At 43.8% G+C, this 26,526-nt stretch overlaps 1 protein-coding gene and 1 long non-coding RNA gene across 7 annotated transcripts in view; one reads left to right on the top strand and one right to left on the bottom strand.

Annotated features, from left to right (window-relative positions):
* The window catches only part of PWWP3A (PWWP domain containing 3A, DNA repair factor), a 45,976-nt gene extending 22,818 nt beyond the window's left edge, over nt 1–23,158 (bottom strand). The window contains exons 1-5 of one of the 6 annotated variants that reach the window (XM_034422649.3): nt 22,480–23,158; nt 17,217–17,334; nt 14,769–14,857; nt 13,115–13,185; nt 5,668–6,567 (exon numbers count right to left, since the gene is read on the bottom strand). In XM_034422649.3, coding sequence (XP_034278540.2) covers nt 5,668–6,567; nt 13,115–13,185; nt 14,769–14,857; nt 17,217–17,279 — 1,123 coding nt within the window. In that variant the 5' untranslated portion in view covers nt 17,280–17,334; nt 22,480–23,158. The remainder of the gene's footprint in view (nt 1–5,667; nt 6,568–13,114; nt 13,186–14,768; nt 14,858–17,216; nt 17,335–22,479) is intronic. The other 5 variants (XM_034422647.3, XM_034422648.3, XM_087893673.1 and 2 more) reach the window with 5 other exon arrangements.
* The window catches only part of LOC117668624 (uncharacterized), a 53,036-nt gene continuing 34,635 nt past the window's right edge, over nt 8,126–26,526 (top strand). Inside the window, exons 1-2 of the long non-coding RNA XR_009623328.2 lie at nt 8,126–8,219; nt 14,782–14,869. This is a non-coding gene — a long non-coding RNA (uncharacterized LOC117668624). The remainder of the gene's footprint in view (nt 8,220–14,781; nt 14,870–26,526) is intronic.

Here is a 26,526-nt window from a genome sequence, read left to right as displayed (position 1 = left end):
CAATATAAAAGTTAAATGAATCCAGGGTGGATAAAAATCAATGATTTTTTTTAAAAAAATCAAAAAAAATCAGATTTTTTAAATTTAAATTGGATTTTTTTTATTTAAATCGGATTTTTTGATTTTTATCGAATTTATTTTAATAAAAACCGTTTGGGGTAAAAATCTATCGTAAGATAGTTTTCTATTTAAGATACATAAATAATTTAGTTTATTCAGCATGAAATGGAGCTTAGTTATGTAGCATGAGGCTGTATATTCTGCAACACTGGGACTATCGGTGAGTCAACAGTGGGTCAAAGGAGTAGCAGAGATGACAGTCGCTCTTTAAAAATTATGATTTAAATCGAGTTGATTTAAATCAAGCCTTTTTACTAGTGATTTAAATCATGATTTAAATTGTGAATGAATGAACGAATCACTGAGATAGTTACATGAATCTGGCTTTGCTTTGTCAAAAGGTGGCAAAAAGTGAGATCACAAAACCCTGGAAACATATATGATAAAAAAAAAGATAATATTTTTGCTTTTTTTTTTTCCATAAAAGAATCCATTTCCAGTTCATGGGTACTGGGCCATACTGGTTTTCATTTGATGACAATGGTATCCATTCGGTCGTGTTCGATTCCTGGCGATTCTATGGGGCCAGGGGTCTCTCCACATCTTCCGATCTTGCATTATTTTTTTGAGATTTTCTACGCTCTGGCTGGTGTCAGCTATGATGGTGACCAGCCCCCCACAGCTCTTCAGCGTTTCCTTTTAGCGCTAACTCGTCCAAAAACAAAGGCTTTCTCCACTGAATTCCCCAGCATGACATGTCCAAAATAAGTGAGATGCAGTTTTGTGATTTTGCCTTCCCGTGACATGTCTGGTGTTATGTGTTCCAGTAGTTGTTAGCCGCCTTTGCTGTCCAAAGAGATTTTCATTTACAACCCTGATGCTCTCCCTAATTTTTTTACAAAGCAAATATTTTTGCATGGGTTATTTCAAACCAAATGCTGCCCCAAAGGTGCTTTTTTCAAGAGGCAACTGGACTTTCTAGTTTTTCTTTGAAGACGTTTCGCTTCTCATCCAAGAAGCTTCTTCAGCTCTGACTGAAAGGCTGCTTCATGATCTGGCCTACAGGTAGTCCTTCATTAACGACCACCAGTTCAGCAACCGTACAAAATCACAACAATGCTGAACAAGTGGTGGTTATGACTGGTCCTCAAAGTTGTGATCATCCCAGCATCCCTACGGTCATGTGATCGTGATCTGGGCACTGTACATTCTCAACTTACGACCGGTTGCTTAGTGACTGTCCAAAGTTATAACAGACCCCTCAAAAGGTACTAATGACCTGGTTCCAAAGTTTTGATGGCCGCTCATTTTGAACACATTTTGAAAGTGCTGTTAAGTAGCACCAGCTGCCTGCAATTACTGCAAGTTCGAATCTCACCAGGCTCAAGCCTTCCATCCTTTCGAGGTAGGTAAAATGAGGACCCGGATTGTGGGGGCAAATAAGCTGACTTTGTATTAAAAAAGAACACCGCTCGGGGGGGCCAAAAGCCCTACTGAGCAGGTATATACAAAAGTATAAAGGTTATTGCTTAATGCATTGTAAGCCGCCCTGAGTCTCCGGAGAAGGGCGGTATATAAATTGAACCAATAAATAAATACAATAAATAAACACTTGGCAACTGGCCCACATTTATAACTGTTTATGGCAGGGGTGTTGAACATGTGGCCTGTGGGCTGGAGTAGTCCCACGCTGGGCTGCGGAGTTGGCCCGCAGGCTGTCCTGGAGACAGTGAAGGACCGGCTCCTGCTGCTTTGGGCCTGGCCATGCCCACCCAGTTGGCAGCGATGACCAGGCCACGCCCACCCTGGCCCCCCAAGGGCAAACAAAATCCCGATGCAGTCCGCGACGGGATTGAGTTTGACACCCCTGGTTTATGGCATCCCACAGTCAAATCTCATTCAATTTACATTTTTGCCAATAACCGGTGTGTGAAGTTTCCGAAAGATGCCCTAATTAATTCATGAGCCATGAGCCGAACTTCAAAAGAAATAGTCATTTATTAGGAGCACCATTTAGCAATATTCGGATGCAGTTAGAACTAATCCCACGTAGATTTACGTTCCCCTATGACCCTGTCTCTCCCCTCCTCTCTGGCCATGTCATAAATCACATTCTCCAATTAACCACTTTGGCTGGCTGTGAAATCCAACACCCTCCTTCTGATTGTGGTCAGGAAGAATGTATGGAATGCACTTCAGTTAGGGAAATCAATCAGCTCTATCAGTTCTCCCTCCCTCCTGCTCATGGCAACTTGAAAGCTTTGCAAGTTGACACGGTGTTTACTTCCGGTTTTTGGCAAAACTGCACCATAGCAAACAAGTTTCCTTAAAGACGCCCGCAATTAAGGTAATAAAATCAGGACAGTCGTGTGGGTGATCTGCTTAATAACCATCACGACTTACAGTACGTCCGTAGTGGGCAGCCTCCATCATAGTTGTAAATTGAGGACCACCTGCACAAACATCCAGGCTCAAATCCCCCTTCAGACGTGAAGTCGGTCACTTTCAGGCAACCCACCTTACAGAGGTTGTTGTTGCAGACAGAGGAGGCAGCGAGCTCTCCTTATAAGCCACTAGTAGGATATAAACTTGAAAGAGGCGGTGGTGAGGCCTCTCCTCAAGAAGCCGTCCCTGGATCCGGCAATATTGGCCAACTATCGTCCTGTCTCCAACCTTCGCTTTATGGCGAAGGTTGTTGAGAGTGTGGTCGCACGACAGTTTCCGCAATTCCTGGAGGAAACATCTTATCTAGATCCGTTCCAGTCGGGTTTCAGGTCTGGGCACAGCACAGAAACGGCATTGGTCGCGTTGGTTGATGATCTCTGGAGGGCTCGGGACAGGGGTTGTTCCTCTGTTCTGGTCCTGTTAGACCTCTCAGCGGCTTTTGATACCATCGACCATGGTATCATGCTGCACCGGCTGGAAGAGTTGGGGGTGGGAGGCACCGTGTTGCGGTGGTTCTCCTCCTTTCTCTCCGACCGGTCGCAGTTTGTGTTGGCAGGGGGGCAGAGGTCGACCTCGAGGCCTCTCATTTGTGGAGTGCCGCAGGGATCGGTCCTCTCGCCCCTTCTGTTCAACATTTATGTGAAGCCGCTGGGTGAGATCATCCGTGGCTTTGGGGTGAGATACCACCAGTACGCTGATGACACCCAGCTGTACATCTCCACCCCAGGCCACCCCAACGATGCCCTTGAAGTGATGTCCCAGTGCCTGGAGGCTGTACGGGTCTGGATGGGGAGGAACAGGCTCAAGCTCAACCCTTCCAAGACTGAGTGGCTGTGGCTCCCGGCATCCCGATATAGTCAGTTGACTCCATCACTGACTATTGGGGGCGAGTCATTGGCCCCCACAGAGAGGGCTCGCAATCTGGGAGTCCTCCTGGATATGCAGCTGTCCTTGGAGGATCATCTGACGGCTGTAACCAGGGGGACCTTTTGTCAGGTTCGCCTGATTCGCCAGTTGCGGCCCTTTCTTGATCGGGATTCCCTGTGCACAGTCACTCATGCCCTCGTCACCTCTCGCCTTGACTACTGCAACGCTCTCTACATGGGGCTCCCCTTGAGGAGCACCCGGAGGCTCCAGCTGGTCCAGAACGCAGCAGCGCGGGTAGTGACGGGAGCAGCATGGCGCTCCCATGTAACACCGCTCCTGCGCGAGCTGCACTGGCTCCCAGTTGTCTTCCGGGTGCGCTTCAAGGTGTTGGTTATCACCTTTAAAGCGCTCCATGGCATAGGGCCTAGCTATCTGCGAGACCGCCTGCTGCTACCGACGACCTCCCAGCGACCCGTGCGCTCCCACAGAGAGGGCCTCCTCGGGGTGCCATCAGCCAAACAATGCAGGCTGGTGACCCCCAGGGGGAGGGCCTTCTCTGTGGGGGCACCCACCCTCTGGAATCAGCTCCCCCCAGAGATAAGGAGAATCCAAGACCTCAGTACCTTCCGTCGCGCCCTTAAAACCCATTTATTTAAACAAGCCGGGCTGCCTTAAGATGAAATTTTTAACTGTTTTTAAATGTTTTAAACGTTTTTAATTGGTAAATGAGTTTTAATTGGGCCAAATTTATATATCTTTTAATTGTTTTTAATATTTGTTCTGCATGTTTTTTAATCTGGCTGTACACCGCCCTGAGTCCTTAGGGAGAAGGGCGGTATAGAAATCCTAAAATAAATAAAATCCTAAATAAAACAAAAGTTGGATGAAGCGCAGCTGCGTTTAACTGGGCTGGGTTACAACTATGGTTTGAAAACTAGACCACGATGACTAGTTCATGCATCAGATTCAGCTATAAGCCGCTCAAAGTGAGATGGATGGCAAATAAATACATACAAATAAATAAATAAGTTATAGCTTTTCCCACCTTCTAATCAGTTGTGCCTGGTTCTCAGGGACTGCCTAGTTTACTTGGCAAGGTTTTAAATGGTTTGTTGCCACCTGCCTAGGACTAGGACTGAGAGAAAGTGACTGGTCCAAGGTCACCCAGCTGGCTTCGTGCCTAAGGGCGGGGGGTGGGTGGGGAGAAGGGCGGAGGAGACTAGAATTCACAATCTCTCAGTTTCTAGCCTGATGCCTTTAACACTACACCAAAATGACTCTCTTTTTAAGTCATGGCTAGGAAGCCCCAATGGCTGCCACGTTCACACTGCATGCCAAATGTGAGCCAGCAGCAAGCTGTGCAGCTGCCAAAAAAGCCAACACAGTCCTAAACTGGATTAGCAGAGAGATAGAATCAAGATCATGTGAAGTGTTAGTACTGCTTTATAAGGCCTTGGTAAGGCCACACTTGGAATACTGAATCCAGTTTTGATCGCCACAATATGAAAAAAATGTTGAGATTCTACAAAGAGCGCAGAGAAGAGCAACAAAGATGATTAGGGGACTGGAGGCTAAAACATAAAAAAAAATGGTTGCAAGAATTGGGTATGTCTAGTTTAGTGGAAAGGTCTATGTGTGACATGATAGCAGTGTGCCAATATTTAAGGGGCTGCCACAAAGAAGAGGGAGTCAAGCTATTCTCCAAAGCACCTGAGGGCAGGACAAGAAGCAACGGGTGGAAACTAACCAAGGAGAGAAGCAACCTAAAACTAAGGAGAAATTTCCTGACAGTTAGAACAATTGGTCAGTGGAACAACTTGCCTTCAGAAGTTGTGCAGAGGTTTTTAAGAGGAGATTGGACACCATTTGTCTGAAATGGCATAAGGTCTCCTGCTTGAGCAAAGGGTTGGACTAGAAGACCTTTAAGGTCCCGTCCAACTCTGTCGTCATTCTGTTACATAAACCCACACCTGTAAGAAAATGTCCAGGCTGAGCCCAAGGGAGAGGTTAAACATCATGAGTCCCTTCGCACTTGCAAGTCCAGCCCACTGTGCATTCCTTATTTACCACCAAATCGCTTGAACTGTTAGTAGTTCAGATTCTTGTAGAGGGCTTAAGCTTACCATAAATCTTTATACCTATTTGATCTGCCTGGATTGCCCAATTTCCCTGGCGCCTGACAACACCAGTTCACTGCACTTGAAGACAGCACATGAACCCTCCCCTCCAATTCTAGGTCTCCCCAAAACTCACAACTTCCCCCAACATGTCTTTGGCAGATGCACATCATCTTACCTTCGTTATCTTCAAATTCTGGGAGCCAGCCTCCTCGAACTGCAGCTCTATAGGGGTCAGGGTCTCTTTTCAGTTCCCAAGGAGCACAGTCCAGAGAAGGTTCTCTGTGCTCTGTGGGCTGTCTCCCACTCATCCATTGTGACCTTTCCAGGGAGGGTTCCTGAGTGGCCAGGATTTGCTTTGAGGAAGTGGCTTCCAAGCGCGGGGAGCACCGGCTGCCCTTGGAGGGCTGCTGCCATTTCTTCCGTTTCCGTGCCTCTCGCTTGGCCGGAGGAGCACCTGCTGGCTGAGATGAAAACCCTTCGAGGGCGGGTCCCAGCAAATTCCTCCGCAGTTCTGAGGCTGCCTCGTCTCTTCCTTTTGCTGACGGGAACCTGGGGCGGCACTTGTGAGAAGTAGAGTCCGGGGTGCTGGTTCTCACCGGCCGGTTTGAAGGCGCCTTCCTTCCAGATGGACCACCAACTTGCCGATGCTCCTTGGAGGCCACGGGAGACCTCTGGGTGAGTTGGGGTGGTGCTGCAAGACTACGTGAGATGTTTGGCTTTGGGGTTGGCTTCCTGACACCTGGAAGGTCTCCCGATGCAGATGAGGGAGGTTTGCAGGTAGGCAGGTTATTGGTTCTCGACTCCAAAGGTCTCAATGACTTGGCTGGAGAATCTGAAAGGGTCCTGCCTGCCTCCATCCTCTTTGTCCCACGGGGGCTTCTTCGGGGAGAAAGGGGTTCCTGGGGCGCCGAGGATTGTCCTTGCTGTCCTTTCCTGGTTGTTGCCTCTTCACTCCTTCGCCTACAAGGGTCAGGACTTTTAGGGGCTGCCCGTTCCTTCATGATCTCCAGCAATTCTCGCAAGGCTCGGCGGTAAGTTAACTCTTCTACCACCTTCTGGGCTTCATTGCTCGGAGCTGGGAAGAGAGTCAATAGTGATCAGCGATGTGTGTGTGTGTGTGTGTGTGTGTGTATTTATTATTTATCCGACTTATATGCCACTATCCCACCTGGAGGTGACTCTAGCTGGCTTACAACCGGTAAAATCCAATAAAAAACATTAAAACATTAAAGCAATAAATGGTAACATTAGTTTAAAATTGACAAAAGATGGGGAGGAAGGAGCAAGATGCACATGGGGAAAGGCAGGGTCTTATCTTAAGTCTGTTAACCACCTCCAGAAAGATGCACTCCAGTGGTGGTATTGAGCCAGTTCTATCCGGTTCGGGTGAATCGGTAGTGGCGGTGGTGGGAGACTCCGCCCACCCACCCGGACATAATCACGTCCCATTTTTGATGATCTACGCATGCGCGGAAGGACCTGCGCATGCACGAAGGTAGTGCGTGCGAGTGAAGCGAGCACACACGCTCACATTTGCAAACTAGTAACGAAGGTAAGTGGATACCACCCCTAATGCACTCCTATTGGCACCCAAGGGCAGTTGGGAGAGCCAGGTCTTCAGACCCTTTTAGAAGGACAGGAGTGTGGGGCAGGCCAATCCCTTTGAGGTGAGACTGTTCCTCAGGTAATCTATACCCTTCCCATGCGGGGTTTTAAAGGTAATAACCAATACGTTGAATTGCACCCGGAAGCAAGCCGGCAGCCAGAATGTGTAACATGGGCCACCTTATTGGCCCCAAGAACTGTCCGTGTGCCTGCATTCCATGCCAATCGTAGCTTCTGAATACTCTTCAAGGGTAGCCCCATGTAGAACATGATGCAACAGTCCAGGAGAAGGATGACCAGGGTTTGAATGACTTGAGCGCTGGAACTCCTGATCCAGGAGTTCAGGCTGTGACAGAGGAAAGAGTTGGTCAAAAGAAGATAAGAGCTTCTATGTTTGGGGTGATTGACTTCTCCACTCCTTGAGGGCTTTAGATAAAGAAGTAATTAAATAGTATTCAAAAAATGCACACGCACACACAGATACACACACACACACAAGCACCAATTTTTCTAAAATCTGATGGTTTGGAACAGTCACAATTGCCTTGTCATCCATTCTGGACAAAGAAAATGCTTTAAATAATGTGACTGGCTTAACTTGGGAGATATTGTGAGTTCAGTTCTAGATCACAGCAAAAAAGTGAATCACACTTTTTTTTTGTTTTGTTTCCCAGTGCAAAGAAAGGTTGTATTTATGCTATGCTGTAGTCTATTAAGTGTACAATAGCATATCTATGCTGTTAACACTCTAATTCATGTAACTTTTGCTCTGGGCAAAACGGTGCATCGCAGGTCAACAAGATTTTTGAACCAAGGTAGCTCAAATGGGCTAACTTACAGAATGAATCCGAAATCTGGAATCCACGACTTCCACGGAATTGAAACACTGCCAATTTTATGAAACATTTTAATGACATAAAAATGGTCATAACACATTTTATGACATAATATAAAATGTCATAAAACCTTTCCTGGGGTCAACTGCAGGATAACTTACAGCTTCCTTTTACACCGGCCTGATCCCATCCTTTGCAAGTCTTTTCTTTAAGTTCCCAAAAGGGAAACAGAGAGCAACGGTGGAAGGCTTTATATTTCATCTGTGGAACTCCCTGCCTCTGGAGGGTAAGTTAGCACTCACTTGGATTTTTTCCCCCACCCACTGGTTAAACCTCTGTGTTTAGGAAAGTGTTAAAAACCTTCAGCATTTTACAAAGACATATTTGAAGAAATATATTCCCTGCTATATCATCCCAACCTCATTGAATAATCTTTTCTGTCACCATTTTGAATCTTGTAGCATCTACATAACTATGTATGTACCGTGTTTCCCTGAAAATAAGACGCTGTCTTATATTTTTTTTTAACCCTGAAATAAGCGCTTGGCCTTATTGCCATGTGCTCAAAAGCCCGATTGGGTTTATTATCAGGGGATGTCTTATTTTGGGGGAAACAGGATATCTACGTATCTATGTCTGTCTTTCTATCTCCATCCATCTCTCTTTCTGTATCTATCTATGTATCTCTCACTATCTATCCATTCATGTTTCTTTCTTTCTGTCTCCATCCATCTCTCTCTTTATATCTATCTCTGTCTATCTCTAACTCTCTCTCGCTCTGCATGTCCATCCATCATCATTATCTATCTATCTATCTATCTATCTATCTATCTATCTATCTATCTATCCATCTATCATCTATCTATCTATCTATCTATTTTTAAGAAGATGTTGGATAACCATTTGTCTGAAGTGGTGTAGGGTTTCCTGCTTAAGCAGTGGGTTGGACTAGAAGACCTCCAAGGTCCCTTCCAACTCTGTTATTCCTGTTCTGTTCTGTTCTATTCATCTATCTATCTATCTATCTATCTATCTATCTATCTATCTATCTCTCAGGGGTCTCCAACATTGGCAACTTTAAGACTTGTGGACTTCAACTTCCCAGAGTTCTTAAAGTTGTTAAGGTTGGAGACCCCTGGCTTAGAAAGTACACTATGAAGCAGTATATAAAGTGCTGTTGCTATTAACAACGATTTAATAGAAACTAAAAACGAAGAAGACGGGTGGCTCTGGGAGTTGAAGTCCACAAGTCTTAAAGTTGCCAAGATTGGAGACCCCTGATTATCTATCTATCTATCTATCTATCTATCTATCTATCTATCTATCTATCATTTGTCAAACTACCATCTCCCTCACTGAGGCAATCTAGGTGGTACACAAATAAAATATTAAAAACGTAAAAAAATTAAAAAGAGGCAAGAGATGTGAAAATTTAATTAAAATGTGTGGGGAGGGCTTTCAGGGCGCTAACCAGCCCCACCGTGGCTGCTTCTTGGTACGCCTCAAGCAGGAACCATATTTCCACAGCCTTCCGGAAGGCCAGGAGAGTGGAGGCCCACCTCACCTCTTGGTGGTGGTGGTGGGAGTGAATGTTCGACAGGGCGGGGGGCAGAAGGACAAATTTTGCACTGGTTTCTACCCTGGCTGGGGAATTCTGGGAGTTGAAATACACACATATCAAACTTGAGAGGGTTGAAAAATACCAGGTGTATGGAAGAGATGCGGGGGAAAAAATTTTTTGGGTATTGATCCCTCAGAACAACTTGCTTTTTAATGTTGTGGTTTTCTTTTCCTGCTTTTTAACTTGTGAAGCTGCTCAGAGTCCTTTTTGGAGTTGGGTGGCCTAGAAACTAAATAAATTAAGGGGGGGAAATGCAGAGAGGCTTATAAAAGGAAGCACATATGACCTCTAATTAACCAGAAGAATTCACTAGCTGAAGATACGGCCCTGCCAGAAATTTGGATAGTATCAAAAATGTATAAATGGACCTCTGGTCAATGCTGGAAATGTGGGGAAAAAAAACATGAAGGAACATTTTATCACGTAGGGAGGACTTGTGACAAAGCCAAGAAACTTTGGATATAAATATACCAACAATACAAAGAATTTTAAAGATTCATATTGTAACAAAAAAATAATAATAATCAAAAAACACCCTGGAGATTTTTTATTGGGACTTATGGCTACTAAATTATAAAAGACTCACAGAAGATTAATTTTCTGTATGATAACACCAAAGTTATTAAATCCACAAAGATGGAAAAGTAGTGAAATTCCCACAATGCAGGAACAGATTGTTAAAGTGACAGAAATTGGTCAGGGAGAAAACAATAAGCGTGGTTTTTTTTAAAGACTAGAAATATTTTATGGTCTTTTTGTTAAAGGAAGCCAAAACATTAATATGGATTTATTAATTGAAACATGTAAGAATTAAATAAAGGGTTGAAGGGATGTCTGGAAGAGGGAAGAGGGAAGGGATACGATAGATTTGTTAATAACTGTGGAAGAGAAAAAAGGAAGTCATTATATTTCATAACTTTGGTTGTATTTTCTTGCACTTTTCTTTTTTGTTTTCCCTCTTTTCTTTAGATTTATTTTTTACTTTATGTAAAATTCTCAATAAATACAAATAAATAAAAGAATTTGGATGGCTATTCAACAGGTAGAATGAATTTATGAGGGAGGGCAAATCTCTCAAGAGCTTAGAGTCACCTTGAACCACGAGATGGGCAACAAATAAATTTAATAATAATATGCCAAATGCAGTGTGAACATCTGGCTGATTGTGCAATGAGTCAAAATAATAATAACCATTCTTACTGGTCAAATGCAAAAGGCAGCTTTACTTGGAATAGCTTACATCCTGCAACGATACTTATAACACCATCAAAGATCAACATCTGCTTATCTCAGGTCCTTGGGAAGGACTTGATAGGTGAATAAAAATGCCAAATCCAGACTGAACATCTGGCTGACTATGCAACAAACCATGATAATATTGATCCTAAAAATTCAGAATTAACCCCCCAAAAACATGACTTGTTTCATAACTGTAATTGGCTGGCTCTATTATGGTCATAAGTCAAGGACTACCTCTACTGGGTTTATTATGACCTCACCCAATTTATTCTTTTCCTCACAAGATGCCTTTCAGGTTGTGTCCGGGGTTACGAATAACAGAGTAACAGAGTTGGAAGGGACCTTGGAGGTCTTCTAGTCCAACCCTCTGCTCAGGCAGGAAATGCTATAGCATTTCAGATAAATGGTTGTCCAATCTCTTCTTAAAAACCTCCAGTGTTTGAGTGTAGGAAGTTAGCACCCACCCATCTCCTAAGAAAATGAGATATTTTAGGAAATATTAAAAGGGCGGAATATTTCCCCTAAAAGGGAGGCAGAAACTCAGCCCCCCCACCCTTTTGTGAATGGGCCATTAAGGCCTGGGCCAGTCTATTCTACATAACAAAGATCTCCCTCCTTCAGACAGAGCCATAGTAGGAATTGCCCAAAGCCCTTTCATTACATCATCACCCAGCAAGACTCAACCAAGCCTGGGACACAGACAACCTACAAAGTTACCCCTGCATGGCCCCATGGGAGTCATGCAGGGGTAACATGCTTGAATACAAGCTTAAATTCAAAGCCCAACAGAGGGTATAAATCTCTCTCTCTCTCTCTCACCCATGTGCTTTTTGCCCAGGATCTCAAACTATGTGGTCCTCTCCACCATTAAAAACCATCTTTCCAATCAGCCACCATGTTTCCAGTGTTTTTCTCCCCACTTGGAACTGAATCCAGAAGGATATTTCTTCCAACAATTGGAAGAACAAGTTCTGTTCCTTAATCTGTTTTTAATCTGTCTTTAACTCCAATTTATATGTAGGTTGGAACTGGAGCTTACAAATGGACTGCATTGTTCTTCCTCAAGCCAATGAACCACTAAAGCCACGCAATGCTTTCAGGAACTGCTGAAAACGGGCTGTATATTAAAAACACACAGCAAATCTTGGTTCCTGCAAGCACTGTGTGGTTTCAGCAGTTTGTCGGCTCGAGGAAGGGGAACACTGCCAGGCATTTTTCGTAATAGGCAGCCTATTCATATCTACAAGTTGTCCTTAAGTCTAACCCATTCTTACGTTTTCAAAGATTTTTTTTTTTAAAAAAAATTCAACAAAACACACTAAAAGTGCTATAACAAAAAAGTGAAGAAAAGAAACCCCCCCCCCAGTCCATTAGGAACAATGACATAATTTCATCCCTGAGTATGTTCCCATCCCTTTATTCCTTTTCTTTGGAATTAGATCTTTTACAGATGCAAATCAGTGTTATAACACAAAAACCATTGTGAGAATTTTGACAAAGAAGACATCTAAACACAAACAGAATTAAGAGAACCATTTTTAACAGTTTGCCTGACTTCAGCTACTTAAGTCTAGCCTGAGATTTTTGGGCGCCTCATTATCTAGATCCGTGATGACGAATCTATGGCACGCGTGCCACAGGTGGCACACAGAGCCATATCTGTGGGCACGCGAGCATTGCCCTAGCTCAGCTCCAGCGCACATGCCTGTGCAAGCCAGCTAATTTTCTGGCCTTCTGGGCCCACCGGAAGTTGGGAAACGGGCCATTTCCAGCCTCTGGAAGGCCTCGGGGGGGGGGGGGGGGGGGCTGGGGAAGGCCGTTTTCACCCTTCCCAGGCTCCAAGAAAGCCTCTGGTGCCTGGGGAGGGTGAAAAACAGGCCTACTGGGCCCACCGTGCCATCTCGTGCCAAAAGCGGGGGAGTGCGGGGGGGGGGGGTGTTGCATGCGCAGGCGCGGGGGGTGGGGCACAATGAATTATGGGTGTGGGCACGTGTGTGCGCGACCCCCCCGCACTCCCCCTGCTTTTGGCACGCAATGGCAAAAAGGTTAGCCATCACTGATCTAGATAGAATAGAATAACAGAGTTGGAAGGGACCTTGGAGGTCTTCTAGTCCAACCCCCTGCTTAGGCAGGAAACCCTAAACCACCTCAGACAAATGGTTATCCAACCTCTTCTTAAAAACTTCCAGTGTTGGAGCATTCACAACTTCTGGTGGCAAGTTGTTCCACTGATTAATTGTTCTGTCAGGAAATTTCAGGAAAGATAACTTCGGAAAACAGGATTTCATGGTCACGGCTGAACAAATAAAAGAAAAACCTACCCAATTTTTCTGCAATGTCTTCAATGCTTTGTACTGTCAGAGGCACAATATGGGCAACGCGCATGGTGACCCTTGAAAAAGGGAAAAAGAAAAGCATTAAACTTTTGGTTTTACGTGTGTTGTGGCCTGCCAGCTGCCAGAGGAACTGTCGGCAGACTCGGATGATGAGGAGGTTGGGGAAGAACTTGAGCCAGTTCTGGAGCCTGGTGAAGGCTCTGATGGATGCTCAGCATCGGACATAGAGATAGAGCCAGGGATGTCCGGCATTTCCCAGCTACCGGAGAGGCAGCTGCCTTTGAAGTCAGAGATGAGTGAGGAGGAGGAACAGCTCGGGCCTGTTCCAGATGCGCCTATGCACAGATAGGTGAACGAAGAACAATGAGTCGTCTCGGGAAGCAAAACAAACAGGGACGCTGAATGGCTCGTTCCTGGCTGGGGAATAAATAGGAGGAAAAGGGAGGGGTGGTTGTATCAGACAACCATTCATATTTCTAGAAAGTTTGTTCCTTGTGTGTTTCATTGGACAAAGACTGCTTTGCCGGAACTGAGGTTTGTCTATTTCTTTGACTTAATTTGCAGCCTTCCGGCTGGTTGGACTAGAAGACCTCCAAGGACCCTTCCAACTCAGTTCTATCTATCTAGCCTTGCATTTATCTTAACGAGCCAATAAGGACTATTGCTTCAGTTAACTCCTTGCAGGACTCTTGCCTGGACTTTCTGTTGGTGAATGAAGTTAATTGCCAAGGTGTAATTAAAGAGGGGGTTTTCTTTGCGAGGAGCCTGTTTCTTGCTTCTACGAAGGCCAGGTCAGAACAACGTGGCCAAGAATGCTTTAGTTCAACAGTTGTGATATTTTTAAATAAATTACACTTTTAACCCTAACCCACTTGAGCAAATCAACACCACCACCTTCCCTTGCCTAGCATTGTCTTTGATAGGATTACAACTCTAAGATTGTTTGTCAACATTTTGCCAGCCTGTAAACAGCTGTGACTATTCCTGTTTGTCCCAAATAACATCCCATAAGGAATTTATTTAAAAAACAAAACAGAAGGGAGACCAGGACCTGGCTGCTTTAATGGATTTATTTTGCAAATCAAAGTCAAACTTACTGGTGAATTACCGTATTTTTCGGAGTATAAAACGCACCTTTTTCCCCCCTAAAAGGGGGTGAAAATTTAAGTGCGTCTTATACACCGAATATAGCCCCACCCACCCACTGGTCCCCACCCTTTGTCCTCTGCTTCCCAGCAGTTACCTCCTTGCAGCAAACAGCAAGAAAAAACCAGCTCCTTTCAGCTTCAGCACAGCCTAATTAACACAAGTTGATTGGATCAGCCTCCCGACTCTCAGCTGTTTTGCTCTCAGCTGTTTTGCCTGGGCCTCTGCTGCTTGCTTCAAGGAGGTAAATTGCTGGGAGCAGATTTTTTTTTTCTTTTGCTAATCAAGCTATGCTGAAAACGAAAATGAAAGTAAAGCAGGCTGTTTGCTGCAATGAGGCAATTGCTCAGAGGCAGAGGGAGATTTCTTTTTTTTCTTTTCCTCACCAAAAAAGGTAGGTGCGTCTTATAGTTCAGTGCGTCTCCAGTGCGAAAAATATGGTAAGACATATATAAAAGCAGCATAAGAGGCTGCAAATCCTCAGAAACTTAACTGTTTATTTTCAGCGATAATTTTGAGCCGAATGGAACCCAGCTTCTCAGGAAGCAGACGCCCTCTGGAACTCTGGCTTCTACACAAGATCTGGAAAAAAAAGTATGGATTTTTTTTTTAAAGGTCCAAATTCCGAGAAACAAAAAAATCCACAGAACGGCAGCAGAGAAATAGAAACGTATTTCTATTGTGAGAAATGCATAATACCGAGCACTGAAGTCGAGTTTTTGTTTTTTGTCTTAAATGTTCTTCAGAACACTCAAGGCCAGAAATTTTCCCTTCCAATGCAGATGTGGAAGAAAAAAAAAAACCTTGAAAATTTATAGCCCATCAATTTAAAAATAATTAAGATGAGTGGAAGAGGATGTGATACTTCAGTCAGATCCTGAATTACAGCTGACATTCCAACATGTAGAAGACAAATGTAGAAGACAAAGAAATTCACCTGGAGACTCCGTGTGTATACATATAATTTTCTTGGCAACAATAAGAGCAAAACAAGCAATACAGTTTGGTCTAGTGGTTAAGGTACCAGGCTAGGAGCCAAGGAGACTGTGAATTATAATCCTGTTTCAGGCACAAAAGCCAGCTGGGTGACTTTGAGCCAAGGAGATAAGTACCAGTCCTGCCCTTGGCAAGAAAACTGGCTGGGTGACTTTGGCCAGTCTCTCTGAGAGTGAGGTGGGTTGTTGTTGTTATTGTTGTGGAGAAAATAAGATGAGGAAAGAATATTCCTTCCAGACCACCCTAATGATGCCCTTGCAGTGATGTCCCGGTGCCTTGAAGCCATGCGAATCTGGATGGGGAGAAACAGGCTCCGACTCAACCCTTCCAAGACCGAGTGGCTGTGGCTGCCGGCGTCCCGATATAGCCAGCTGATACCATCGTTGACTATTGGGGGCGAGTCATTGGCCCCCACGGAGAGGGCTCGCAACTTGGGTGTCCTCCTGGACACGCGGCTGTCTTTAGAAGAGCATATGATGGCCATGGCCAGGGGAGCTTTCTATCAGGTTCGCCTGATTCGCCAGTTGCGACCCTTTCTAGATCGGGACTCCTTATGCACAGTCACCCATGCCCTCGTCACTTCCCGTCTGGACTACTGTAATGCTCTCTACTTGGGGCTCCCCTTGAGGTGCACACGGATGCTCCAACTGGTCCAGAATGCAGCTGCGCGGGTGATATTGGGAGCGACATGTCGCTCCCATGTAACACCTCTCCTACGCGAGCTGCACTGGCTCCTGTTGATCTTCCGAGTGCGCTTCAAGGTGTTGGTTCTTACCTTTAAAGTGCTCCATGGCTTAGGACCTGGGTACCTATGAGACCACCTTCTGCAACCGATAACCTCCCACCAACCAATACGGTTGCACAGAGTGGGCCTCCTCAGGGTGCCATCACTAAAGCAATGTCGACTGGTGGTTCCCAAGGGGAGAGCCTTTTCTGTGGGGGCACCTACCCTTTGGAACAGGATAACCCCAGGGATACGAATGATCCCAGATCTCCATACTTTCCGTCGTGCACTTAAGATCTTTCTGTTTCACCAAGCTGGGCTAGCATAAATTTCTTCTAATTGTTCTAAATTTTATGCTGAAGATTCTTAATTGATGAGTTTTTTATCCAAATTGGTTTAATTATTTTAAATTGCTTTATTTCACATTTTATAAGTATGTTATTTTGACTGTTCACCACCCTGAGTCCTTCGGGAGAAGGGCGGTAGAAAAATTAAATAAATAAATAAATAAATTAGCTATATTCTCTGCCTTGGGTTACTTATAAAGTAATAAAGGCAGGCTACATATCAAATAAACACAGTGGCTTGCAATAACCCCCACACCTTGGCCAGTGGCACAGCTGGTTGGCTTTTGCAGAATTCGAAACAGGGTCAGGCCTGGTTCGTTCTTGAGATGGGAGACCACGGTGAAATCCTAAATCGGTAGTGTGGATTTGAAAGCCAAACAAATATTTAAGTATATAAATAAATGAAAATGTATCCTAGAAAGCAGAGCCGCAGACCACTTGTATGATTGCCAAGAGGTCCATGAAACTACCAAGAATCACCTCTTACTTAAGGGAATTTTTTCTTTGTATTAAGCCAGAGGTCTTCACACTTGACAGCTTTAAGAATTATGGACTTCAACTCCCAGAATTCTCCAGCCAGCACAGCTGGCTGGAGAATTCTGGGAGTTGAAGTCCACAAGTCTTAAAGCTGCCAAGTTTGAGGACCTCTGTATTAAGCTATCACAAACCATGATTACACTCTGTGGGATTTTCAGAAGTAGTAGTTCATGTCTCCTACATCCCAACATTATTTACCGCTCCCAAATTATGGCAAACCCCAAACCAAATACAGTTGAACTGCCATCTGAGCTCAAGTGGGTAAAGCATTTTTTAGCCAATCTGGATATGACTCTTCCACAAATCAGAAATAATCAGGGTTTGGCCCATTACATACCTGTGCTGGCCATAGCCGCTTTTTCCACTTGCAAAAGACATATTCTCCTTCACTCATCATCATCCTTGATGGATGTTCCGCTGGGGATCCAGGTTAAAGGCTTGCTAGCAGAGACGTCCTAGGTTACAATAACAAAATAAATCATTGCACGGGTAGTCCTCGACTTACAACAGTTCGTTTAGTGACTGTTCGAAGTTACAACGGAACTGAAAAAAGTGAGCTATGACGATTTTTCGCATTTGCAACCATTGCAGCACTCCTGTGGGCATATGATCAAAATGTGGATGCTTGGCAACTGACTCATATTTATTTATGACGGTTTTAATGTCCCAGGGTCATGTGATCACCTTTTGTGACCTTCTGAGAAGCAAAGTCAATGGGGAAGCCAGATTCACTGAACAACCATGTTACTGACTTAACAACTGCAGTGCTCCGCTTAGCAACTGTGGCCAGAAAAGTCATAATATGGAGCAAAACTCACTTAGCAACTGTCTTGCTTAGCAACAGAAATTTTGGGCTCAACTGTGTTGTACGTCATGGACTACACGTATGCTCCATAAACTGGTATCAACCTTTTTTTTTAGATCAATCTCAAGGAATTCCACTAATAAAAATATTTATTTGTTCACATTGATATGCCAGAAAATGTTTAGAATATTTAGAATCATAGAATTCTAAATCATAGAATTCTGGGCCTGGTGGATCAGCAGACTGATAACACCAGCTGTCTGCAATTACTGTAAGTTCAAATCTCACCAGGCTCAAGATTGACTCAGCCTTCCATCCTTTCTAAGGTAGGTAAATTGAGGACCCAGTTTGTGGGGGCAATAAGCTGACTTTGTATAAATATACAAAAGTATGAAGGCTATTGCTTAACGCATTGTAAGCCGCCCTGAGTCTCCAGAGAAGGGCGGCATATAAATCAATTTAAAAAAAAAAAAGAATTGTAGGGTCGGAAGGGGCCTTGAAGCAGGGGTGAAATCTACTTACCTTCTCAACTGGTTTGGAAGTGCATGCGTCCCATGTGTGTTTGGACACTCTGCGCATGCGCAGAGGGTAAAAAACAGGTTACTTCCTGGTTAAAACCAGGAAGTAACAACGACCGGTCGGGTGGGCGGAGCCTTGCGCCATCGCTACCGGTTCTCCGAACCAGTCCGAACCGGGAGCATTTCACTCCTGCCTTGAAGGTCTTTTAGTCCAGTCCCATGCTCAAGGCAGACTTGATACCATTCTGATCAAAAGGTTGTCCAGTCTATGCTTGAAAATCACCCGTGATGGAGCACCCACAACTCCAATAGGGAAGCTGTTCCATTGTTTTATTTATTTGTATCCCGCCCTTACTATTTTCACAAATAACTGGTGACGGACATAGCCAACACACCTTCTTCCTCCTATTTCCCTCACAGCAGCAACCCTTTGTTTTGGGCTGAGAGGGAGTGTGTGAGTGACTGGCCCACTTGCCCAGTTGGCTTTCATAGCTATGGTGGGTTAATTGTTCATTTCTTATTTATTTATTTATTTATTTATTTATTTATTTATTTATTTATTTATTTATTTATTTATTTATTATATTTCTATACCGTCTTTCTCCCCTAGGACTCAAGGCGGTGTACAGTCAAGAAAAATATAGATACACAAACATCATAACATTGGTAATTAAAATTATTATTATAACATAGTTTGGCCCAATTAAATAGAACCTAAAATTAGATAACATTTTAAAAACATTCACATGTTCATATGTTTAGCCCTGCTTGTTGGAATATCAGGGTTTTGAGGGGGAGATCAGGGATATTCCGTATCTCCGGGGGCAGTTCATTCCAAAGGGTTGGAGCCCCCACAGAGAAGGCCCTCCCCCTGGGAGTCGCCAGTCAGCATAATTTGACTGACGGTACCCTGAGTAGTCTCTCCCTGTGAGAACGAACTGGTTGGTGGGAGGCTATTGGTGGCAAAAGACGGTCTCGTAGGTTTCTTAAATTTCTTCTCCTTAGTTTCAGGTTCGATCTCTCTTTAAAGAGTTCCACCCACTGCTTCTTGCCCCGCCCTCTTGCGCTTTGAAGAATGGGTCGACCTTCTTTTCTCAGGGACAACCCCGCAAGTACTGGATGTCACCTCTAATCCTTCTCCTTCATCTACACCACAGAGCGGCAAAGGAAGTTAGGCTGGAATAAAACTGATTGGCCCAAATCCATTAACTATAATATGTTTGGCCAAGTTGCAATGCAGGATCTTTGACCAGAGAAGGGGTTCTAAACCAACAGCAGAAACTTAGATCTAAAGATAAATTTTCTGACAGTTAGAACGATTAATCAGTGGAACAACTTGCCTGCAGAAGTTGTGAATGCTCCAACAGTGGAAGTTTTTAAGAAGAGGTTGGATAACCATTTGTCTGAAGTGGTGTAGGGTTTCCTGCCTAAGCAGGGGGGTGGACTAGAAGACCTCCAAGGTCCCTTCCAACTCTGTTATTCTATTCTATTCTAACTCATTCCGACTGCAACTGCCCAAGCAACGGACAGCAGCACCAGCAGAATTCTGCCTACCTAATCTGACTGGTTTGAAAACCAAGAGGATTTGATTAAAATTTAAATGTCCAATAGGAACCCCAGAGACTACGCAGAGATGTAACCCTTTTGGGTTTTTTTTTAAAAAAATCTCGCCTTTGTTATTTTTATAAAAAACAACACGGCAGCAAACATACCTAATATTTTTTCCTCCTAGGAAGAACTAGAAACTTAGGAGAAGGAAGGAAGAATTGGTATGTTTGCCTTGAGTGATGATAAATATGCAAGATAAAAATCTAAAACAAACTTTCAGAAAGCCAAAACGGACAGATAGTTGCATACTTTCATGCTGGCTAAATGTACTAATTGATGTAAGTGGAAGGCCACCCACCGATTAATGACACATATTGTTCTTCCATTTGGAAAGCAGCACGTCCTCACTGAGGTTTATATCAGAAACAAATACATAAGACGGGCAGTTATATAAATGTATCAAATAAATAAGAAAATATGCCTGCTGGGTTAAGAAAATGTGCCCTGGGAAGGCCGGTTCACATGTTAAGAAATAAGGGAAGCAAAAAATACATATTTGATTGGAAAAAATGACAAAACAACACATAGACTTGAAACCAGAGATATTTTTTGTTGGGCGTTCTACCGGAAAAATATGATAAAAAGACTATATATCTGGTTTTGCATATACTAACCGCAACTAGAATTATATTTGCACAGCAATGGAAAAATGATGAGATTCCGTCAGAGGGAATGTAATTAAGAAAATACTAGAATCCGCAGAAATGAATAGATTAACGCTCACTATTAAGGATAAAGAAGAAACTGAATATTTTTTGATATGGGATGTATTTTATCAATGGCTAGACAATAGAAACAGTTAGTTAGAAAGGAGGAGATATAAAAAGAGGAAATGTTAATCTGGAAAAGAAGATGATGTTAAGTATTATTATATTATTATCATGATGAATACAACAAATACATGGATTATGACCGTTTAAAAATAATTGTACCCAGATCACATACTGTTTGATGGAAATAGAATGTTCTATAAATCAAACATGAAAAAAAGAAGAAAGAAAGAAATCAGGGAAGCCAGCAGAGCACTTCAAAATAATCTCATTTACCTTTCAACTACATATTGCAATATATATATTTGTATAAAAATAAAGGTAGCCCTTGGAAATGGCACTTAAACCACCAAGTCGAATCAACGACTATCCCGATAATCTTACATCTGCTTTCTTGCGCTGTATAGTCCTGCAAAAGCTCATTAAAGGCAAGGGCTGGAGACGAGAAATAATGGATAATAAAAATAGGGGTGAATTTGAAAATGGAAAGAACGAATATGATAATGCATAGAATGAATACAATCAATATGCTTGTTAAGAAGTATAATGTAATTAAGAGAGAAAGGGACAAGAAGAAAATGAAGTACCCTGTTTCCCCCAAAATAAGACATCCCCTGATAATAAGCCCAATCGGGCTTTTGGGCGCATGGCAATAAGGCCAAGCGCTTATTTCAGGGTTCAAAAAAATATAAGACAGGGTCTTATTTTCGGGGAAACACGGGTAGTATAAAGGGAATCGGGGGAGAATGTAAATATTAGAAGATGACCATCACGAAATAGCTGTAAAAAGTGTGTGTGTGTGTGTGTGTGTGTGTGTGTGTGTGTATATATATATATATATATATATATATATATAAAATTTATTATAACACCAATATGACAAACACAAAACATATATATATATATACATGAGATGTGGGTGTGGCTTACTGACGATGGCTAACGAGCCAGAAATAGATCTATATAAGTCTCTCACTAGGCAGCATAGGGCAGCATAGGGCCTGCTGGCTGCCAGAAGAAAAAAGCCCATAATCGAGTGGATGTGACTCCACTGAGCTAGGGCTGTGGAAAGAAAAATCTTGGTTACGTAGGAGAAACCTGGCTAAAAGAAAAACATATATATATATATATATATACATACATACATACATACATACATACATACAATGTTTTGTGTTTGTCATATTGGTGTTATAATAAATTGTTGTGAGATCCGGCCATGAATGGTGTGAATGGGTTTTAATGTTTTAATTTCTAAATGTTTTTATAATGGTTTTTTAAATGCATTGTAAGCCGCCCTGAGTCTTCGGAGAAAGGCGGCATATAAATTGAACTAATAATAATAATAACTCCCACAATTCCCCTGGTTGAGAAACACTGCAGTAACGTGTGAAGTGGGTACAAAGGGACTCCCCCCAAGATGAGGCTAAAGTACCCCATTAACCCAGAGGTGGGGATCTATGGCCCCTTTAAGGACTTATGGACTTCAACTCCCAGAATTCCTGAGCCACCATGCTGGCTCAGGAATTCTGGGAGTTGAAGTCCATAAGTCCTTAAAGGGGCCATAGATCCCCCCATCCCTGCCTTAATCACAGGGGCAACCCTCCATGTTTTTGGTTTCCCCCGCATCTCTCTAAGGACCAAGAAAAAACTACCCAAGTTCCTGCGGAAGGCTGAAGTAAAGCAATCCACCCCCCCACCCCCCAATGGAGTGGAGCAGGAGAGGGGAATAGCCACAGATTAGCCATATTTAGAGTGGGGGGGGAAGGAAGTCGTCTTCCTTCCTTCCTTCCTTCTCTACCCATGGAAGCAATCCCACTCCCCAGGGCAGTTTTTTTCTTCCGCCTTTTTCCACCCCACAACCACCACCAAATTGGGGAGAGCGGGACTCGAACTTACCACACCCAAAGCGTCGTCGTTCTCTTCTCGGTCGCATTTGAAAACTGCAACGCGTAGCTCCGCCCTTTCCTCTCCGCCCCGCCCCCTCCTCCTCCAGAATGTTGAGGCCGAGAACTAGGGATGGCCACGCCCCCTCCGTCTTTTCTAGCGGAGCCCCGCCTCTTTGAACCTCACTCGGGCTCTTACATTAAGCGCGAGTATCCCGCTCTTTGCCTTCCAGCTCGGGCACTTCCGCCCTTTCCTCATTTGTTTACTGGAGTCTCCGCCCACTCATTACAGCAGGGGCCAATCGTCTCGGAGGATTCGTTCCCTCCTTTCTCTTCCCCCCTCCCCCAAAACCCTTGATAGCAACTCAGATACAACGCAAGGGGCGGGGCTAAGCCGTCGACATAGCACGTGGCTCATTTAAGTGGACAAAATGCGCGTTTGGTACCAGAGCGGGACAAATCAATCCGATCTGAGGGTTGTCCTTCCTTACCACCAATCAGAATGAAAAGCGAAACGTCAATCTCGGCCTCAATTTTGCCCTCTCTTCGCTTCTCTAACGACCGCAGGCCCTCCCGACCTTTGCGCGAGACAAAGCTGTTACGCGCTCTGTGCGGAGGCGGCTCGAGACAAAGCAGCCAATCACAGAAGACCTTTGGTTATGCGCTGCCTCCTGAATGGACGCTGCATCCATCACACCCGCTTTATTCCCGCCCTACCAAGTTTCCCCCCCCCACCACTTTTCGCCTTAATGTATTTTCTCAAGAGTGAATTTTGGGTTAGGATGCCGTGCAACGCAATGAAAGCACAGTTAAAAGTGGAATGGCTGCAACGCACACTGTGATAACTTTAATGTTTTTGCAAGTTGTAGGAAGGTCGTTCATTTAGTGACAGTTGGAAGTTACAACCGCACTAAAAGAAGTGTGAGCATTTTCACACTTACCTCCGTTTCAGCATCCTGATGGTCATATGATCAAAAAAATTCAGATGCTTGGCAACTGACTCATATTTATGATGGTTGCAGAGTCATGTGATCACCTTTGGAGACCTGACAAGCAGAGTCAGTGGGGAAACCAGATTCACTTAATGACTGTGTGATTCATTTAATAACAGCAGTGATTTGTTTAACAAGTGTAGCAAAAAATGTCATAAAATCAGGTGCACCCCAACCCTAACAACTGCCTTGTTTATCAGCAAATTCTGGTCTCAATTATGGTTGTAAATTCAGGATTATCTGTAAAGGAACTATACCAGTGGTGAAATGTAAAATTTGTTATACCAGTTCTGTGGGCGTGGCTCGGTGGTGGTGTGGTAATATGACTGAGTAGGCGTGGCCAACTTTTTTTTTTTTTTTAACTTTTAAAACATTTTTTCTACAACCTCTTCGGCTGAAGAGGTTGTTAAAAAAATGCTTTCAAAGCCTCTGATGATCCCAGCTGACTTGCTTCATCGGCAGAGGCTTCCTTTTCCTTTTAAAAACATTTTTTCTATAACCTCTTCGGCCTAAGAGGTTGTAGAAAAAATGCTTTTAAAAGCCTCTGATGATTCCAGCTGAGCCGTGTGATCATCAGAGGCTTTTTTTTTTTACTTTTAAAAGCATTTTTTTGTCCAAAGGTGGTAGAAAAAATGCTTTTAAAAATTAAAAAAAAGCCTCTGATGATTGCGCGGCTCAGCTGGGCAATGGGGGGGGGGGCAGGGACTTTTTGCTACCAGTTCTCCGAACCACCCGCCTCTATCGCTACCGGATTGGGCGATCTGGTCCGAACCGGGACCATTTCACCCCTGAACTATACTGAATAGGGTTTATTGCCTATGAAGAATTTTGCCTTAAGTCTTAAAATGAAGCTTTAGTCATCAAGAACAGGTACTTCTTGACTGTCGATCACAACTTTTTTGTTGCTAAAATAGCTGTTGAGTTCTGCCCCATTGTACAACCTTTCTTACCACAGTTGTTATAGCAATAGCACTTAGACTTATATACTGCCTTATAATGCTTCACGGCCCTCTCTAAAACGGGTTACAGAGTCAGCATGTTACCCTCCCAACAATCTGGGTCCTCATTTTACCGATCTTGGAAGGATGCAAGGCTGAGTCAACCTTGTGCCGGTGACAATCGAAGTCCTGGCAGTCGTCAGAATTAGCCTGCAATACTGCATTCTAACCAGTGTACCACCACAGTTCTGTTAAGTGAGTCACCGCAGTTGTTAAATTAGTTGTTAAATGAAACTGGCTTCCCTGTTGATTTTGCTTGTCAGAAGGTTGCACCTGCATGTCATAAATATGAGCCAGTTGCCAAGCGTTTGAATTTTTGAAGTTTGGTCATGTGACTCTAGGGATGCTAAAACAGTCGCTGCTTTAAATGCTGTTGTTAACTTTGAACACTAAATGAATGGTAACAATCCTTACTACAGGTAGTCCTCGACTTACAACGGTTCATTTAATTATTGTTCAAAGTTACAATGGCACTGAAAGAAGTGACTTATGACTTTTTTGCACAATTACGATCTTTCCAACATCCCCATGGTCACGTGATCAAAATTGAGACGCTGGGCAACTGGTTCATATTTATGACGGTTGCAGTGACCTGGGGTCATAGCATCCCCTTTTGCGACCTTCTGATAAGCAAAGTCAATGGGGAAGCCAGATTCACTTAACAACTCTGCTACTAACTTAAGAACTGCAGTGATTCACTTAACATCTGTGGCAAGAAAGGTCGTAAAATGGGGGAAAAACTCACTTAACTGTCTTGCTTAGCAACATAAATTTTTGCCTCAACTATTGTCGTAACTGTAAATGTTGCACATATTGTATATAACCTGTGAAAAGGAAGTGAGGACCGATAGCTCTGGAAGGACAGAAACTGTCTGTTACATCTAATCCTTCGTACTTGAAGTACAAGTAGTCCTCAACGTATTTATTTATTTATTATTTATTTATTTATTATATTTCTATACCGCCTTTCTCCCGTCGGTGTACAGTCAAGAAAAATATAGACACACAAACATCATAAAATTGCTAATTAAAATTGTTACTTAGTTTGGTCAATTAAATAAAACCCAGAATTAGATAACATTTTAAAAAAAAAATCATTCACATGTTTGTATGTTTAGCCCTGCCTGTTGGAACATCAGGGTCTTGAGGGCACGGCGGAAAGCACGGAGATCAGGGATATTCCGTATCTCCGGGGGCAGTTCATTCCAAAGGGTTGGAGCCCCCACAGAGAAGGCCCTCCCCCTGGGAGTCGCCAGTCGACATAATTTGACTGACGGTACCCTGAGTAGTCCCTCCCTGTGAGAACGAACTGGTAGGTGGGAGGCTATTGGTGGCAAAAGACGGTCTCGTAGGTACCCAGGACCTAAGCCATGGAGCGCTTTAAAGGTGATAACTAACACCTTGAATCGCACCCGGAAGACCACCGGGAGCCAGTGCAGCTTGCGTAGGAGAGGTGTTACATGGGCGTATGACCACAACTGAGCCCAAAATTTCTGTTGCTAAGTGAAACATTGGTTAAGCGAGTTTTGTCCCCTTTTACAACCTTTCTTGCCACGGTTGTTAAGTGAATCACTGCAAAAGTTAAATTTAGTAATCCAGTTGTTGAGTGAATCTGGCTTTCCCATTGACTTTGCTTGCCAGGTCACAAAAGGGAATCACATGTCCCTGGGACATTGCAACAGTCATAAATATGAGGTAGTTGCCAAGCATCTGAATTTTGATTACATGACTACATTGATTAGTCAGTTTTTTTCAGTTCCATTGTAACTTTGAACGGTCACTAAATGAACTGTTGTAAGTCTGGAACTACCTTTAGAGCAGGGGTGTCAAACTCATGGCCCGGGAGTTGGAGCTGGCCCACAGGGTGTTTGGATCGAGCCCGCAGGGCTGCCCTGAAAATAGCGAAAGACCAGGCTTAGGACCTGGTTATCTATAGGACCCCATTCTGCCACCGATTGCCTCCCACTGACCAATACGCTCCCACAGAGAGGGACTCCTCAGGGTGCCGTCAGCCAAACAGTGTAGGCTGGTGACCCCCAGGGGGAGACCCTTCTCTGTGGGGGCCCCGCC

This window comes from Pantherophis guttatus, chromosome 1 (assembly GCF_059756535.1).
Source record: "Pantherophis guttatus breed Tessera chromosome 1, ASM5975653v1, whole genome shotgun sequence".
NCBI lineage: Eukaryota > Metazoa > Chordata > Lepidosauria > Squamata > Colubridae > Pantherophis > Pantherophis guttatus.
The sequence above is the reverse complement of the archived record's forward strand: the minus strand, read 5'-3'. Positions and strand labels throughout refer to the sequence as shown.